This window comes from Tachysurus fulvidraco, chromosome 5 (assembly GCF_022655615.1).
Source record: "Tachysurus fulvidraco isolate hzauxx_2018 chromosome 5, HZAU_PFXX_2.0, whole genome shotgun sequence".
NCBI lineage: Eukaryota > Metazoa > Chordata > Actinopteri > Siluriformes > Bagridae > Tachysurus > Tachysurus fulvidraco.
In genome coordinates, this window is record NC_062522.1 from 33891937 (window position 1) to 33909436 (window position 17500).

A 17500-nucleotide genomic window follows, 5' to 3' on the forward strand; every position below is an offset into this window, starting at 1 on the left:
GAGACGGTGACTACACACTACACACCACACACCACACAGGAGACGGTGACTACACACTACACACTACACACTACACAGGAGACGGTGACTACACACTACACACAACACACAACACAGGAGACGGAGACTACAAACTACACACTACACACTACACACCACACAGGAGACGGTGACTACACACTACACACTACACAGGAGACGGTGACTACACACTACACACCACACACCACACAGGAGACGGTGACTACACACTACACACTACACACCACACACCACACAGGAGACGGTGACTACACACTACACACTACACACTACACACCACACAGGAGACGGTGACTACACACTACACACCACACAGGAGACGGTGACTACACACTACACACTACACACCACACAGGAGACGGTGACTACACACTACACACTACACACCACACAGGAGACGGTGACTACACACTACACACTACACACTACACACCACACAGGAGACGGTGACTACACACTACACACCACACAGGAGACGGTGACTACACACTACACACCACACAGGAGACGGTGACTACACACTACACACTACACACCACACAGGAGACGGTGACTACACACTACACACTACACACCACACAGGAGGTGGTGACTACACACTACACACCACACAGGAGGTGGTGACTACACACTACACACCACACAGGAGACGGTGACTACACACTACACACCACACAGGAGACGGTGACTACACACTACACACCACACACCACACAGGAGACGGTGACTACACACTACACACCACACACCACACAGGAGACGGTGACTACACACTACACACTACACACTGCACACCACACACTACACACGTATCCAGAGACAGTGACGTACATCCAGATCCAGGATTTATGTGACAAAATTTGTGTGTATTTTAGATTTTGGTTTTAGACTAGGATTAATAACCCTGTTTTAGACTAACCCCACCCCCATACACACACACACACACACACACACACATACACACATACACACACACACAGATAGACAAACACACACTCACACACTCACACACACACACACACACACTCACAGACAGACAGACACACACACACAGATAGATAAACACACACACTCACACACAGACAGACACACACACTCACACACACACTCACACACAGACAGACAGACACACACACAGACACACACACAGATAGACAAACACACACACTCACAGAGAGACAGACACACACTCACACACAGAAAAAAAACACACACACACATACACACAGAAAAAAAAACACACACACAAACTCACACAGACAGACAGACACACACACACACACACAGATAGATAAACAAACACACTCACACACAGGCAGACACACACAGACAGACACACACAGAAAAAAACACACACACACACAAACTCACACAGACACAGACAGAGAAACACACACACTCACACACACTCACACACAGTGAGACAGACACACACACAGACACACTCACACACACTCACACACAGTGAGACAGACACACACACAGACACACTCACACACACTCACACACAGTGAGACAGACACACACACAGACACACTCAGACACAGTGAGACAGACAGACACACAAACACAGAGAAACACACACACACACACACACACACACACACACACACACACACACACACAGTGAGACACACAGACACAGCACACGATGGATCTTCACCTGCCGTCGTCTTGTCCTCCCAGAGTCACCAGGTATTTCTCATTGGGAGAGAAAGCGAGTGCTTCCACTTTGGCTTTGTGGAGGACGAGTCGAGCGTGAATGTCTCTTTTAGCATAATCCCAGATTATTACATCAGCCTGAGGATAGAGTTATTACACAAGAGCACGATGAGGAAATATAAAATAAGTTTATTTTTAGTCATGATGGTATCAGTGACACATAAAAGACAGGATGCTGATGTGTCTTCTGAGGTTCTGTGTTATTATACATTTCTGTTTTATATCAGCTTTATTAGCAGCTTTATATAAAACTATTTAAAACATTTGATTGGCAAAAAGTGCCATTAAAAAGAAAAAGGTGGGTTAATAATGAATCTGCACTCCTGTCTCCTGTCTGGATTTCTCCAGGTCTGATGTTCACCTTAAAGCCCATGAAGGTGACCTGTCCTGACGCCAGGTACGTCCCGTTCCTGGACACAGACACACAGGAGACGTTGTTGGTGTGTCCATGGAGGAAGCTCTGCTTATCGTCCAGCAGGTTCTTGATGATCAGCGTGCAGCCGAGCGGGTAGACGATGTGCTCTTGGTCAGGGTGAACTCGCAGTCCAGAGAACACATGACCTGGAAAAAGAAAGAGGAAACAAAATCTCCATGATTTCCTTTTATATTAAAAGCTTCAGGTGTTTCAAGCTTCTGATCCTAAACTCAGGTTACCGGTCTGTCTGTAGTCTGTCTGAAGCTTCGACCTCACAAACACATCAGTGAAGGTGTGTGTGTGTGTGTGTGTGTGTGTGTGTGTGTGTGTGTGTATATGTGTATGTGTGTGTGTGTGTATGTATGCGTGTCTGTATGTGTGTGTGTGTGTGTATGTATGTGTGTCTGTATGTGTGTGTGTGTGTGTGTATGTATGTGTCTGTGTGTGTGTCTGTGTGTGTGTGTGTGTATATGTCTGTGTGTGTGTGTGTGTCTGTGTGTATGTATATGTGTGTCTGTGTATGTGTGTGTATGTGTGTGTCTGTGTGTGTGTATGTATGTGTGTGTGTGCGTGTCTGTGTGTGTATGTGTCTGTGTGTGTATGTATGTGTGTGTCTGTGTATGTGTGTGTGTATGTATGTGTGTGTATGTATATATGTGTGTGTATGTGTGTATGTATGTATGTATGTACGTATGTGTGTGTGTGTGTGTGTGTGTGTGTGTGTGTGTGTGTGTGTGTGTGTGTGTGTCTACAGTACAGTTTTACTATCAGCTCTTACCGTTGAACCCAATAACAGCTTCTAGTTGTAGATTCAGAACCTCCGGAGCTTCAGTTGCTGCCATCAGAGAATCTCTCAATAATCTCTCAATAATCTCACAATAATCTCACAATAATCTCACAACAAACTCACAACAAACTCACAACAAACTCACAACAGAATGACAACAAACCGCAAGCAGGGTAAAAGTTTACAAATCGAACGCTCCCCAGCAACCGGAAAAGTTTACAACCGTATCTAAGCGACGGCGTGACGTCATCACCGAGACCAAGACGGAATTTAAATTTTTTGTCGTTTAAAAATATCATAATAATAATAACAACAACAACAACAACAACAACAACAACAATAATAATAATCCGAAGTGTAATGTAACAAACTACAAACACTTCTTTACTTTACTTAAGTGGAGATTTTGAGTATCTATATTTCATTTCGGATTGTTTTCATAAAAAAAACAAAAAAATAAATAAAACCCTACTAAGGTAAATGGCGCCATCCGGACAGAGAGAATGTGATTGTGGTTGGATGAGAAGTATAAACATAGACCATTCCGACACCCTATTGGTTTGTACGCGATCCATCGCACCTGCACATGACACTAATCACGTGACACTTCTGCTCAGCACCCAATGAGCCCCACTGCCATCATCCACCCTCTTCTCACACAAAAACAAAAAATATCTCTAGAGATAATCTATGTTGCCGCACTTTGAGGGTGGCAAACCTGTCAATGACCCTTTGGTGTTCAATCACACTCTTAATATTTACATTTTTAAGTATTGAAAACTGAATTCTTGATATCAAAAATCCATATCATGTGAATGTATAAAAGCTAAAATGCTTGCCGTACCATTTCGCTGTGTTCTATAGTATGCATGAGAGCAATACTTGATCTCTGATGGTTATTATTTACTGAGGGATGTGCATTTTTATTGACCTGGCATTATGCCCATGCCCGTTCTCTGCCACCCCCACAAAAAGAAAGTGGGTTTTCAGCACTTTCCAGCCTAAAGAACAAATATTGACACAGACTCTGCATAGAGAATGATTTAAGACTAAAACTCCTATACAACCCAAACTCCCAGAGTTATACAAGCCATTTCAAGCACATCAGTCTCATTAACCGCTGAGTCATTTAGAAAATATATATGATTTGTATACTAAAGTAATGATTTGTATACTAAAGTAATGATTTGTATACTAAAGTAAAGATTTGTATATTAAAGTAAAGATTTGTATATTAAAGTAAAGATTTGTATACTAAAGTAATGATTTGTATACTAAAGTAAAGATTTGTATACTAAAGTAAAGATTTGTATACTAAAGTATTGATTTGTATACTAAAGTATTGATTTGTATACTAAAGTAAAGATTTGTATACTAAAGTATTGATTTGTATACTAAAGTATTGATTTGTATACTAAAGTAAAGATTTGTATACTCAAGTAAGTTATTTTATTAAGGTACATGTGTTTAAAACGCAGATCAAGACCACAAAAGATCAAGACCACAGTTATGAGAGTGAGGGGGCGCAGAATGATGGTAAATCACCGGGGGTGGGGGTCAGCTGTCTGGGAACAACTGCCTTAGTACATACTGTACCTCATCAACCAGCTGGCTACCAGCTTCCTTGCTTGAGATTTGAGCCTCTCCCACGTACAGTACGTCTTCTGATCATGGCCTCATTTTTGTCCTGCACATGACGGATCTTTTATTTTTTGGGTGAACTTTCTCTTTAATGTGTGTCATTTCTATAGAAACAGTGAATTGAGTTTAAAATTAAATTTAATGACAGACACACAAACAGACACACACAGAGACTCACACACACACACATACACACACACACACAGACACACACACACACACACACACACAGACTCACACACAGACACACACACACACACAGACTCACACACAGACACACACACACACACAGACACACACACACACACACACACACAGACACACACATACACACAGACACACACAGACAGACAAAAACACACACACACACACAAACAGACACACACACAGAAACACACACACAGACACACACACAGACACACACACAAACAGAGACACACACACACAGACACACACACAGACACACACACAGACACACACACAAACACAGACACACACAGACACACACACATACAAACAGACACACACACACACAGACACACACACACACACACACACACACATACACAGACACACACACACACACACAGACACACACACACAGACACACAGACACACACACAGACACATACAAACAGACACACACACAGACACACACACACACACATACACACACATACAAACAGACACACACAGACACACACAGCCACACACACAGACACACACACACACACACACACAAACAGATACACACACACACACACACACACACACACACACACACAAACACAGACACACACAGAAACACACACACAGACACACACACACAGACACAGACACACACAGACACACACAGACACACACAGAAACACACACAGACCCACACAAACAGACCCACACACACAGACACACACAGACACACACACAGACTCACACAGACACACACACACACACACACACACACACAGACAGACACACACACACAGACACACACATACACACAGACACAGACACACACACACACACACAGACAGACGGACACACACACACACACACACACACACACACACACACACACACACACACACACACACACACACACACACACACACACTATCCAATACAAAATTACAATATTGTTATATGGTCTAAATTGTCCTGATTTATGTTTTTATTCCACAGGCCATGACTACATCAGAACCACTTGGACTGTCAGGCTGAGGGTCACATCAGTGAGGTCTCCTAATCATCTGATGAAGAGGATTTCTTTTCCTTCTTGACGAAGACCAGCCCTATTGAAACGACCCAGCAGCTGGATGAAGTGTAGTGAATTGACATGACATACGGCTAAGTACGGTGACCCAGACTCAGAATTTGTTCTCTGCACTTGACATCCAAAGTGAACACACACAGCAGTGAACACACACACAGCAGTGAACACACACACAGACCGTGAACACACACACACCGTGAACACACACACACAGCAGTGAACACACACACACCGTGAACACATACCGTGAACACACACAGACCGTGAACACACACACACCGTGAACACACACCCACTGTGAACACACACACACACCGTGAACACACAACCGGAGCAGTGGGCAGCCATTTATGCTCCGGCACCCGGGGAGCAGTTGAGGGGTCGGTGCCTTACTCAAGGGCACCTCAGTCGTGGCTGGTCTGAGACTCGAACCCACAACCTTAAGGAGTGTTTTCTCTTCAATACTCACTCTATTTCACCTTCTTTTACCAAAAGCAAGATAATATTCTTTTTTTTTTAACAAGAATATATTTTTTATTAAAATTTAATGTATTAATATTAAATTCCTCGTAGACTTCCATTAAAGTGAAAGACTAACACACTTTGCTTATTTCTTCAACACACTTTATTCACTAATACACTTTATTTCAACAAGCATGCCTTTTAAACAAGTTGTTTTAACTTATTTACAAGACAAGTATTAATAATAACTATATATATATATTAATTCAACTATTATTACTATTACATTTAATGGCAATTATTATATTATACCAACAATAATTATTATATAAATACTATCACTATAGAGCTTTTCACTTATTACAAAGGTTATAACATAAAAAATGTTAGAATAAATTGCTAGAAAAAATAAAAAGTGTTTGAAGTTAAATAAATGTTCTTTGATTGAATTACAGGGAGACTTCCCACTGTTCAGTGGTCTTCCCAGATACTGGACAGTACCATTGACCTTTAATTTCAGTATAGACAGTAAGTTTGTTCTTTGACTCACCACATCATTTACACAGGTGGTGGTAGCCTTCTTTTGACAGAGGCTTTATTTGGTGGCTCCCCTCTTGCCATAAGCTCTGCCTTTCACAGTCTCCATGCGCATTAGGGTTAGGGTTAGGGACCTGGCAAAATGATAAAGAACCCTGAGACGAAGGTGCTGGCACTGATGGGTGATGACCTGGCAGAAAGGATGTATAACCCAGAGATAAACATCTCTGGTGCTGGGGGGTGTTGACCATGCTGATTTTAATGTCCAGGCCAGTTAAACCACACAGGATCATGCTTGCCACATGAGTCTGGCTGGTGCCTGGTGCAGCTACATCTGCATGTGATACCACACTCTCAGTTCTAGCATGTTTCCAGTGGCAAATTACTGCCTCACCCTTAAAATTTTCAGGCTCCTGGAACTCAATAACAGCATGTCCATGTTCCACAGGTGCTGTTGGAAGCCCTCTTGGGTTTGGCAGTGAAGGCTTTGCCACACTGGGACGCTGGAGAAGCTCCACTCCTTGCAGCAAAGTGTCTCTTTTGTCAGTCAAGGATAAAACACTAGAGACTATTGAACAGAAACAATATAACCAAACATATGAACTGCTTATTCGGACTAAAAGTGCAAAGTGCCCTTAAAGCCCCGTTCACACTGCAGGTAAAAGTGGCCCAAATCCGGGGTCAAGCGACCAGGTCAGACTTCTTCAGGAGTAGTGTGAACACTCAAAACTTCCATATGTGGTCCTGAATCAGACCCAAATCTGATTTTTTTCCAATGTGGCCACAGTGTGAACAACCAAGGCAGATTTGACGTCAATCTACATCGACATTCGTCACAATTATGCGCTGACGAAAACGTGACACAAACGTGACCGGTAACGTGTGTGTGTTAAGTGTGTTATATAAAGTGTTTACGTGAACCAGCTCATAATGTTTGCACTGAATACATCACATTACAGCATCACATGATATGTTTGCTTGCACCAGATGATACGATACTTCCTCCGTAACCTCGCTAACTTTAGCACGACGGCGTGCTGCGTGTGACGTCATCGTTATCGTTCGTTTGTGCATGCGGGTCAGTTCGAAACAGCAAACAGTTCACACTGGTATCTGATATAGGTCACATTTTAAAAGGTAATGTGAACAGCCAAACAAAAAAATCTGATCTGAGCAAAATATCTGAATTGAGCGTTAAGACTTGCGGTGTGTACGTGGTCTTTTACCTGTAGTGTGTACGTGGTCTTTTACCTGCAGTGTGTACGTGGTCTTTTACCTGTAGTGTGTACGTGGTCTTTTACCTGCAGTGTGTACGTGGTCTTTTACCTGTAGTGTGAACGTGGTCTTTTACCTGCAGTGTGAACGTGGTCTTTTACCTGTAGTGTGTACGTGGTCTTTTACCTGTAGTGTGTACGTGGTCTTTTACCTGTAGTGTGTACGTGGTCTTTTACCTGTAGTGTGAACGTGGTCTTTTACCTGCAGTGTGTACGTGGTCTTTTACCTGTAGTGTGAACGTGGTCTTTTACCTGCAGTGTGTACGTGGTCTTTTACCTGCAGTGTGAACGTGGTCTTTTACCTGTAGTGTGTACGTGGTCTTTTACCTGCAGTGTGTACGTGGTCTTTTACCTACAGTGTGTACGTGGTCTTTTACCTACAGTGTGTACGTGGTCTTTTACCTGTAGTGTGTACGTGGTCTTTTACCTGTAGTGTGAACGTGGTCTTTTACCTACAGTGTGTACGTGGTCTTTTACCTGTAGTGTGTACGTGGTCTTTTACCTGTAGTGTGTACGTGGTCTTTTACCTACAGTGTGTACGTGGTCTTTTACCTACAGTGTGTACGTGGTCTTTTACCTGTAGTGTGAACGTGGTCTTTTACCTGCAGTGTGTACGTGGTCTTTTACCTGTAGTGTGTACGTGGTCTTTTACCTGTAGTGTGTACGTGGTCTTTTACCTGCAGTGTGTACGTGGTCTTTTACCTACAGTGTGTACGTGGTCTTTTACCTGTAGTGTGTACGTGGTCTTTTACCTGTAGTGTGTACGTGGTCTTTTACCTGTAGTGTGAACGTGGTCTTTTACCTGCAGTGTGTACGTGGTCTTTTACCTGTAGTGTGAACGTGGTCTTTTACCTGCAGTGTGTACGTGGTCTTTTACCTGCAGTGTGTACGTGGTCTTTTACCTACAGTGTGAACATGGTCTTTTACCTACAGTGTGTACGTGGTCTTTTACCTACAGTGTGAACATGGTCTTTTACCTACAGTGTGTACGTGGTCTTTTACCTGCGGTGTGTACGTGGTCTTTTACCTGCAGTGTGTACGTGGTCTTTTACCTGTAGTGTGAACGTGGTCTTTTACCTGCAGTGTGAACGTGGTCTTTTACCTGTAGTGTGTACGTGGTCTTTTACCTGCAGTGTGTACGTGGTCTTTTACCTGCAGTGTGTACGTGGTCTTTTACCTACAATGTGTACGTGGTCTTTTACCTGCAGTGTGAACGTGGTCTTTTACCTACAGTGTGAACATGGTCTTTTACCTACAGTGTGTATGTGGTCTTTTACCTGCAGTGTGTATGTGGTCTTTTACCTGCAGTGTGTACGTGGTCTTTTACCTGCAGTGTGTACGTGGTCTTTTACCTACAGTGTGTATGTGGTCTTTTACCTGCAGTGTGTACGTGGTCTTTTACCTGCAGTGTGTACGTGGTCTTTTACCTGCAGTGTGTACGTGGTCTTTTACCTGCAGTGTGTACGTGGTCTTTTACCTACAGTGTGTATGTGGTCTTTTACCTGCAGTGTGTACGTGGTCTTTTACCTGCAGTGTGTATGTGGTCTTTTACCTACAGTGTGTACGTGGTCTTTTACCTGTAGTGTGTACGTGGTCTTTTACCTACAGTGTGTATGTGGTCTTTTACCTGCAGTGTGTATGTGGTCTTTTACCTGCAGTGTGTACGTGGTCTTTTACCTGCAGTGTGTATGTGGTCTTTTACCTGCAGTGTGTACGTGGTCTTTTACCTACAGTGTGTATGTGGTCTTTTACCTGCAGTGTGTACGTGGTCTTTTACCTGCAGTGTGTATGTGGTCTTTTACCTACAGTGTGTACGTGGTCTTTTACCTGTAGTGTGTACGTGGTCTTTTACCTACAGTGTGTAAGTGGCCTAATAAGTTTTCTTGTTATTTAAAACAAAAAAAACATAATCAGTACAACTTTCACAAGTCTTTACATTTTCTGGTTATTCGAGCAAAATGAAATAATATAAGAAAATATGAGGGAAGACTTAAATAATTTTTTATAAAATAAATAGTTGTCACCTGAAAAAAGATCCCTGAACAAATAAATAAATAAAAAATAAATAAAATGCTAAATAAAATCACACAGGTGCCAGCATTTTACAGGTTTTTAGCAAGATACACAAGCCTGCCCACTGCGTCCGGCGAGACATGTGACATTGCCCCCAATTCACGCTAAAAACCTTCTTTATGGGGAAATTTTGGCAGGAATAGGGAGGTATTTCTTGGCAAGGTTAATATGTATGCCTTGGATAGTTTGCCTCATGTTGCTTCCTCCTCTGTAGTGAATCAGTGTCTTTGTCTGTATCTGAGGACAACAAGTAGGACATCGGCTCAGTTTTAATTTTTTTTTTTTTTTAATTATTGGGAGACAAAATTTTGTCTGCTTCTGACTTTGGAGAAGGTCCCACTTTCTTGTGAAGAATCTTTTTAGTGATTTTTTACTTCTTCAGCTCTCTTTTCTTACAATACACTATATGTGAGATATACCAAATGTATACCAGTAGAAAGACGGTACCGGAAGTCAGATGATCCAGAGGTACGTTAGAGGAGCGCAGCCTCCACATTTCACTGTACATAGATCTCGTGATCATCTCACAACTTCTACTGAACTCCAGCATAAAGTTCTAGCAACTTGTGGTGAGAAAATCTCCTTCTCTCTCTTTCTTCTTCTCTCTCGGTGGAAGCGTGACGGTGTCGTGTTGAACGCACGAGAGAGGTCGGTGCTCAACTTTCGGCATTTAATGCAGTTTACTCCATTTAAAATCTTCGATGAATGAATTTTGTTGTGTGAGTGTGAGTGAGCTACTAACTGTGTGTTCATACGTGTGTGTAGGTGTGTAAGTGTATGTGTGTGTGAGCAGAGTGGTGGAGTAGCATGGTGGATTTGAGCACAAAACTGCATAAAATGTTTGACTTCCTGGCATGGCTTTGGGTGGCGAGTGTAGCGGGCATAGACGAGTGTGTTTTAGCGGTCGGTAACGTGGAGGGATTCAGTTTGCTTTTCATAAAAATTAGCATGAAGATTGTGGAAAAATGTATTTCGTCCCTAATCATCAGCTTGATAAACTTAAAAACATAACAGAAGAAAATGGAAATCTAAGAAAAAATGTTGAACAACGTGGATGATGCAATCGCGTGTCATTGTCCAGGACTGATCTTAACATATAAGAAGGTCTAAACATCAGCCCTAAAAAAATGTTTCAACTTGGTTAAACTCAGTGATCAACAATACGCTAAGCTGACCCTGTCTCTACCAAATATACCGGAGAGTTAAAAAGAAACTACGGCTGTCGGCACTCTGTCCACAAAATGGCCGCATTTTAGAGTTTATTGTTTAAAAAACAAAATGGTTCCTTGCCTGGTTTGACTCTGTTTGTTTTTCACTCGGTGGTTTTGCCTGCCCCGTATTCTTTGCCTGCCTGTGTACTGGATTAGAGACCGGTCTTTACGCTGAGTGTTTGCCTGCCTTGCCTGATTATTTTGTCAAGCTCATTAAAGACTTTTATTATTTATATCGGTGTCCTACAGTTGAGTCCTCCATTGCGGCCCACCCTGACAACGGTGACTGTAACTCTACACCCTGAAGATGGTATTGAACAAAAAGGTGCTTGCTGACATTTCTGCAAGGAGCAAGAAAAATGCGTCATACATTATGGATAAAATTTTATGTTCTGTGGAACAATAATTGGTGAATTTAATTTTAATGGTAAAACTATTGAAGGATCTCACATGGTGGATTTGATTCTGAGTCTCACGGCCCTTTAGGGTTGAAACAGTTATTACACACTACAGCTATATAAAACATATCATTTTCAACAATACTTAATGGAGATGTTTGCTGTAAAATATCTGCTATAAAAAGACCTAAAGGTTCTTACCCTCCCACACCACCTACTCACTTTGTTTCCACATCTTCATCCCGTAAAAGCGATGACGATTCTTACAATCCTTATTCATTACCTCCCGTGATTAAGCGATCTCACTGAGTTGATTTTAAATAACTCTCAAAGATTACAATTTTGTATTTTAACATTTTATTTTAATAAATAAAATTTAAATAACTTTATTGTGTAAAATACTGTAACCTTGGTCGCCGTTTTTAATGAGGATTAGCGATATCGAATCCTCTTGTGATAACAGAACAGCAATTCTGAAAAGGCTTTTGATCAAAGCCCCAACCCTGCCCCATACATTGTGGGGGCTCCGTAAAATCCTCTAAGCCCGTTGTCCTCCTGATGAACAAAGTAACCTACATAAGACCAGTGTTGTAATGTAACGGAGCACAAACACTTCGTTACCGTACTTAAGTAGAAATGTCACGTATCTGTTCTTTACTTCGTTATTTAAATTTATGACAACTTTCACTTTTACGCCACTACATTTCCGAGATAAAATGTAAACTTTTACTCCGTTATATTCCCACTAAACATCTTCGTTACTCGTTACTACAAAATAAAGTCAGCAGAAATGTGTGTGACTGTAATAAGGGAGGTTTGGTGTATCACTGCTCCTAGATTGTATTACGCTCCGCACGCTGTACGGAGAAGCACAGGTACGCGCAGCGTGCACGCGCAGTCAGAGCGGGGGGCGTTTATCTATAACGGCGGCAACCAAAAGCAGTGAAATGTCACTATTCTTATTACCAGAGTTGTAGCACAAACTAAATATTAATGCAACATCAATACTAAATAAAAATAACATTTATTGATTTGGTCTTGAAGCCTGAGATAGACACAGACACAGTCTCCCCGTGACCCGAGGTAGTTTGTGGATAAGCGGTAGAAAAAGAGTGTGTGAGTGAGTGAGTGACGTCATACATCGGACACACTGTTTGTAGAGAACACACACACACATGAACTGATCTGATTCAAGACTGACATCATTACATCATGCATAAAATTTTGGTGTCCACTTTTACCATTTAATAACACCATAACTTTTGGCTTACTATGTAGTCATATAATATATAATATAAAAGTCTTCTTGTTTTAAATTCTCACTGAGGGATAAAACCCCTAAAGATGAAACCCTAGAACTGCCCCTGATCTTATACCTACTGAAAATCACTGACATTTTACTTTTTACTTTTACTTCAAATACTTAAGTACATTAAATATCAGAAAATGACTTTTGATACTTAAGTACAGTAAATATCAGATACTTTAAGACTTTTACTTCAGTAATGTTCTAAAAGGTGACTTTCACTTCTACTGAAGTCTGTTTCTAGTACGATTACCAGATTGTAGACACCTGTAATACTAATTAGTGGACACACCTTGAATGAACACGTCCCTTTGGTCACATTATTTTCAGTCTTTTCTAGGTGTACCATCATTTTTGTCTAGGCCTGTTCCATGACTTTATTTTTTTAAATAGTTCCGTTGAATAATGGTTGAAAAGCAATGTCTGACTTTCACTGGTTAACTTTCATAGAATTTTTATTGATTATTACTTTTGTCAGATTAAAGTTTTTTTCTGTGACCATCTACTTGGAAATAAATACTTTTTTGGATAAAACAAAAGAAAAAGCAGGTATAAAAGTGAGTGATAATTTTTCAGACCTTGATAAGTTTGTTTTTTTCTGTGATGAGAGCACAAAAAGTGAACAGTTAGAAAGAACTAAATATACAGTCTGATAAATGTTGTGTTGATGTCAAAAATCACACTGTGTGCACTGTGCACTGGTTTTTGGACCTATAAGTAGTATTTCTGTCTTATCACAGTTTAATAACAGAAAATTACATCCAGTCTTTTATCTCTCTAACGCACCCAGTTAATTTGGACACTTTAAATTCATCTGGTTTTGATGAGATATATAACTGTGTATCATCATCAGAACAGTGGAAATCCCATGTCTTCTAACGATGTTCCCTAAGGGAAGCATGTATATCGAGAAGAGCAGAGGTCCTAGGACTGTATGATTCTTTCTATCTTTCTTTCTTTCTTTCTTTCTTTCTTTCTTTCTTTCTTTCTTTCTTTCTTTCTTTCTTTCTTTTATCTCCTTACATATTTATTTCTTTATATTTATTTCTGTATATATATCTTGCTTTTTTTCCTGTTTTTGTTTGCTATATCTACATATTTTAATTTGTACTGAATGGGTGTGTGTTAACTTTTGGTAATCAAAGATGTGTAAAAGTCAAAGTCTCTCTGTCTGTCTCTTTCTCTCTGTCTCTTTCTCTCTGTCTCTCTGTCTCTCTCTCTCTCTCTCTCTCTCTCTCTCTCTCTCTGTGAGAGTGGCATATTGAGAGTGGTTGGCGTTTAAAATTTCCATTTAAAAAGGAAAAAACAAGTATTAGTTTTTATCTGTGTGTATGTGTACAGTATGAATATCTGTGTGTATTAGTTTGTGTATGTGTACAGTGTGAATATCTGTGTGTATTAGTTTGTGTATGTGTACAGTATGAATATCTGTGTGTATTAGTTTGTATCTGTGTGTATGCTCGCATGCACATCTTTCTGCGAGGCAATCATAACTACCAGTGTATCATTGCTGTGTGGAATATTAAACCCAGATACATTAGATCTCAGTCTATTTAAAAGAGGTAAGTGCTAGTGAACACAACAAGCCTGACAGAGAACAGCCTTGTCTTATACCTCTGTACACTTTAGAAGGGGCACAAAAATCTCTGTTAACCTTCAGAACTCTCAGTGTCACTGTACAACACTTTGCTCATGGCTATAAAACCTGAGTTGAACCCAAAGGTCTCCAGCAACTTCCACAAATATTCATGCTCATTCCGGTCAAGTGTCTTTTCCTGATCTAGAGAAATCAGACCAGTCTTTAAGCCCAACAGTCTGGAGATAGAAGGGGGGCATAGAAGCCTTTATTATCACCACATATACATTACAGCACAGTGGAATTCTTTTCTTCACATACCCCTAAGGATGTTGGGGTCAGAGTACAGGGGCAGCTATGATACAACACCCCTGGAGCAGGGAGGGTTGAGGGCCTTGCTCAAGGGCCCAGCAGTGGCAGCTTGGTTGTGCTGGGGCTTGAATTGCGATCCTCTGATCAACAACCCAGAGCCTTAACCAGTTGAGCCACAACTGCCCCATGTTCAAAATGTCAATTTAAATACACATGATCAAATATGGACCCATCAGGCACACAGTACGTCTGGTCCTGGTGAATGTGCTCTATAACCTTAGTCAGTCTCGAGGCTGGAGCTTTTGAGAGCAGCTTACAGTCAGTGTACAGTAGTGACACCGGGCTCCAGATCCTCAGGTCCATCAGGTCTCCCTTTTTCTGCAGTAGTGACAGGACTGCCCTCCTGCAGCTCAAAGGGACTTTACCTCTCCTCACACTGTCCCTTCAGACGTCCAGCATAAACAGGGTTAAACACAGAACAGGACAAAGACAACAGCAGACACGACTAGAACACAACAGAGGATTCCTTAAGGCAACACGACTAAATACTGACAACAATTAACACATGAGGAACAGGTGTGCAGAGGCGGGGAGGAAGTGACAAGGGCGGGGCAGACACGTGACACTAAACATAAACAGATGCACATGGCCAAAGTCCGGGCTGTGTCCTGACAATAGATAAATAGTTGTTTGTTTGTTTGTTTGTTTGTTTGTCCAAGCACTGAATCTCTATCTGAGAACACTTCTGTTATTTTGTCCCATGTAGATTTCTGCGCTCCTGAGATCACACACTCTTCATCACACACTCCATCACACACTCCTCATCACTCACTCCTCATTACACACTAATCACACTCTCCTGACCTCACACAATTCACACACTCCATAAAACACTCCTGACCTCACACTCCTCACACACTGTTCCTCATCACACACTCCTTCACTGTGTGTCAGGATGAAGCTCCTCGCTCTGGTGTTCCTGCTCTTCTATTTCTCCTCACCGACCCTGACGGAGGTTGTTAAGTCTTTTGAACAATCCTGTCCTCAGTTCTTCATCCCAAACCCGGACAAACCAAGTGACATCATCATCCCCACTGTCTTCCCTGGATGGCAGTATAAGAAGATTTGCCAGCGCTGGCAAGGCAAATTCAGGTTTGCCACCGTGTACGACACTGTGAGGAGGATCCCTGTTTACTCGGCCTACACGTTCTCTCAGGAAGGAGAGACTAGACGCACAAAAACGTGGAAAATTGAACCTCAGGTCAGTCAGTGTGTTTATTTCATTAGTGAATCATTAACATGTGTAATATATAAGTAATGAACTAAAGACTAGACACTGTTAGTGCAGTAAAACACAGTGAACACAGAGAGCAGCGAGTAAATACGATAGTTAAATGTGTCTCACTGGTTTATTATAGTTGTATTTATCAATATATGTATTTAATATAGATGTATTTGTGTTGAGGGAGCTGATTAACATCTTTGTGTTTATTTCATTACTCTTACATTTCTCCTCCATAACAGCTGGATGATACTAAAGGATCGAGAGAGATGATTGATTCCCCGAGAGAAGCAGGAAGTATATATAACCAGGCCGTGAACTCTGATTATACAGGTACAGGGTTTACTAGAGGTCACGTGTTTCCACGCATGTTTGCTGCTGATCAGGATCAAGCAAATTCCACCTTCACTTTAACTAACGTAGCTCCACAAACACCGGACAGCAACCAAAAATGGGCCGAGAAAGTGGAGACACTGATACTTAAAGAAATAAATCAGACGTGCGAACTCGACCCTTACCAGGTGTACATTGTGACCGGAGTCGTCCCAGGGAAGGACTGGATATCCATAAGAAGAGACGGAAGAGAATATCCAGAAGGAATTAACATTCCCAGTCATTTTTGGAGCGCTTACTGTTGCAGGAATAAAAAGAATCCTGGTAAATTCATAACGGGGGCCTACATCACTAAGCAGGAGAGCTTTAATCTCAGACGCCCCAACATTCACCACCTGAATATAGAGCTCACTAAACTGTACAATGAGAAGATACCTTTCAATGTGTTTCCAGGATTACACTGCGTCTGGTACAGGTCACTTAGATTTCAGGACCCAGGCACCCCAAAATTCGGCATCTACTCTCCAATCAACTGATGAGCAACCCAGTTTTATGATTTTTATTGAGGGCTACATTCCACAGTGTCACACACCCACAACTAGCTCCAGAATGACTGCAGCCTACACAAAGACCAGATAACCCCATACCACTTCTCTGATTGAACTCATAGGGGCCCTCAACCAGAACACACACACACATACACACACACACACACACACACACACAAACACACAACACAATGGGACATTCCTTTTACTAATAAAACGAGTGAATAACATGCCCCACATCCCACGGCATGAAGCCATACTCGTATGTATCTCCTCCCCAATTATACTGATACTCTAAGATTCTTATT

At 41.5% G+C, this 17500-nt stretch overlaps 2 protein-coding genes across 5 annotated transcripts in view; one reads left to right on the top strand and one right to left on the bottom strand.

Annotated features, from left to right (window-relative positions):
- Nucleotides 1-3216, bottom strand: part of cfap52 (cilia and flagella associated protein 52) — an 8987-nt gene extending 5771 nt beyond the window's left edge. Inside the window, exons 1-3 of one of the 2 annotated variants that reach the window (XM_047813150.1) lie at nucleotides 2958-3216; nucleotides 2126-2325; nucleotides 1706-1842 (exon numbers count right to left, since the gene is read on the bottom strand). In XM_047813150.1, coding sequence (XP_047669106.1) covers nucleotides 1706-1842; nucleotides 2126-2325; nucleotides 2958-3021 — 401 coding nt within the window. In that variant the 5' untranslated portion in view covers nucleotides 3022-3216. Of the gene's footprint in view, nucleotides 1-1705; nucleotides 1843-2125; nucleotides 2326-2418; nucleotides 2536-2957 lie in introns of those variants that run through there. The other variant, XM_047813152.1, reaches the window with a different exon arrangement.
- A 7228-nt stretch (nucleotides 3217-10444) lies between these two features.
- Nucleotides 10445-17291, top strand: LOC125141179 (endonuclease domain-containing 1 protein-like). Of its 3 annotated transcripts, none has more exons than XM_047813302.1 (3): nucleotides 10457-10874; nucleotides 15796-16290; nucleotides 16554-17291. In XM_047813302.1, exons 2-3 carry the CDS (start codon nucleotides 15985-15987, stop codon nucleotides 17178-17180), a joined length of 933 nt encoding a protein of 310 aa, XP_047669258.1. In that variant the 5' UTR covers nucleotides 10457-10874; nucleotides 15796-15984; the 3' UTR covers nucleotides 17181-17291. The 3 variants fall into 3 exon arrangements, 2 of the variants coding, with proteins under 2 accessions (XP_047669258.1, XP_047669259.1); XM_047813303.1 differs by having other exon boundaries at nucleotides 10457-10795; XR_007140541.1 differs by lacking the exons at nucleotides 15796-16290; nucleotides 16554-17291 and adding an exon at nucleotides 11687-12117 and having other exon boundaries at nucleotides 10445-10874.
- Nucleotides 17292-17500: the final 209 nt, after the last annotated feature.

Excerpts from the sequence above, each read along its gene's own strand:
- LOC125141179 (XM_047813302.1), top strand. The coding sequence starts at position 15,985 with ATGAAGCTCCTCGCTCTGGTGTTCCTGCTCTTCTATTTCTCCTCACCG. Across the intron at positions 16,291-16,553 it reads CGTGGAAAATTGAACCTCAG|CTGGATGATACTAAAGGATC; the intron begins GTCAGTCAGTGT and ends CCTCCATAACAG.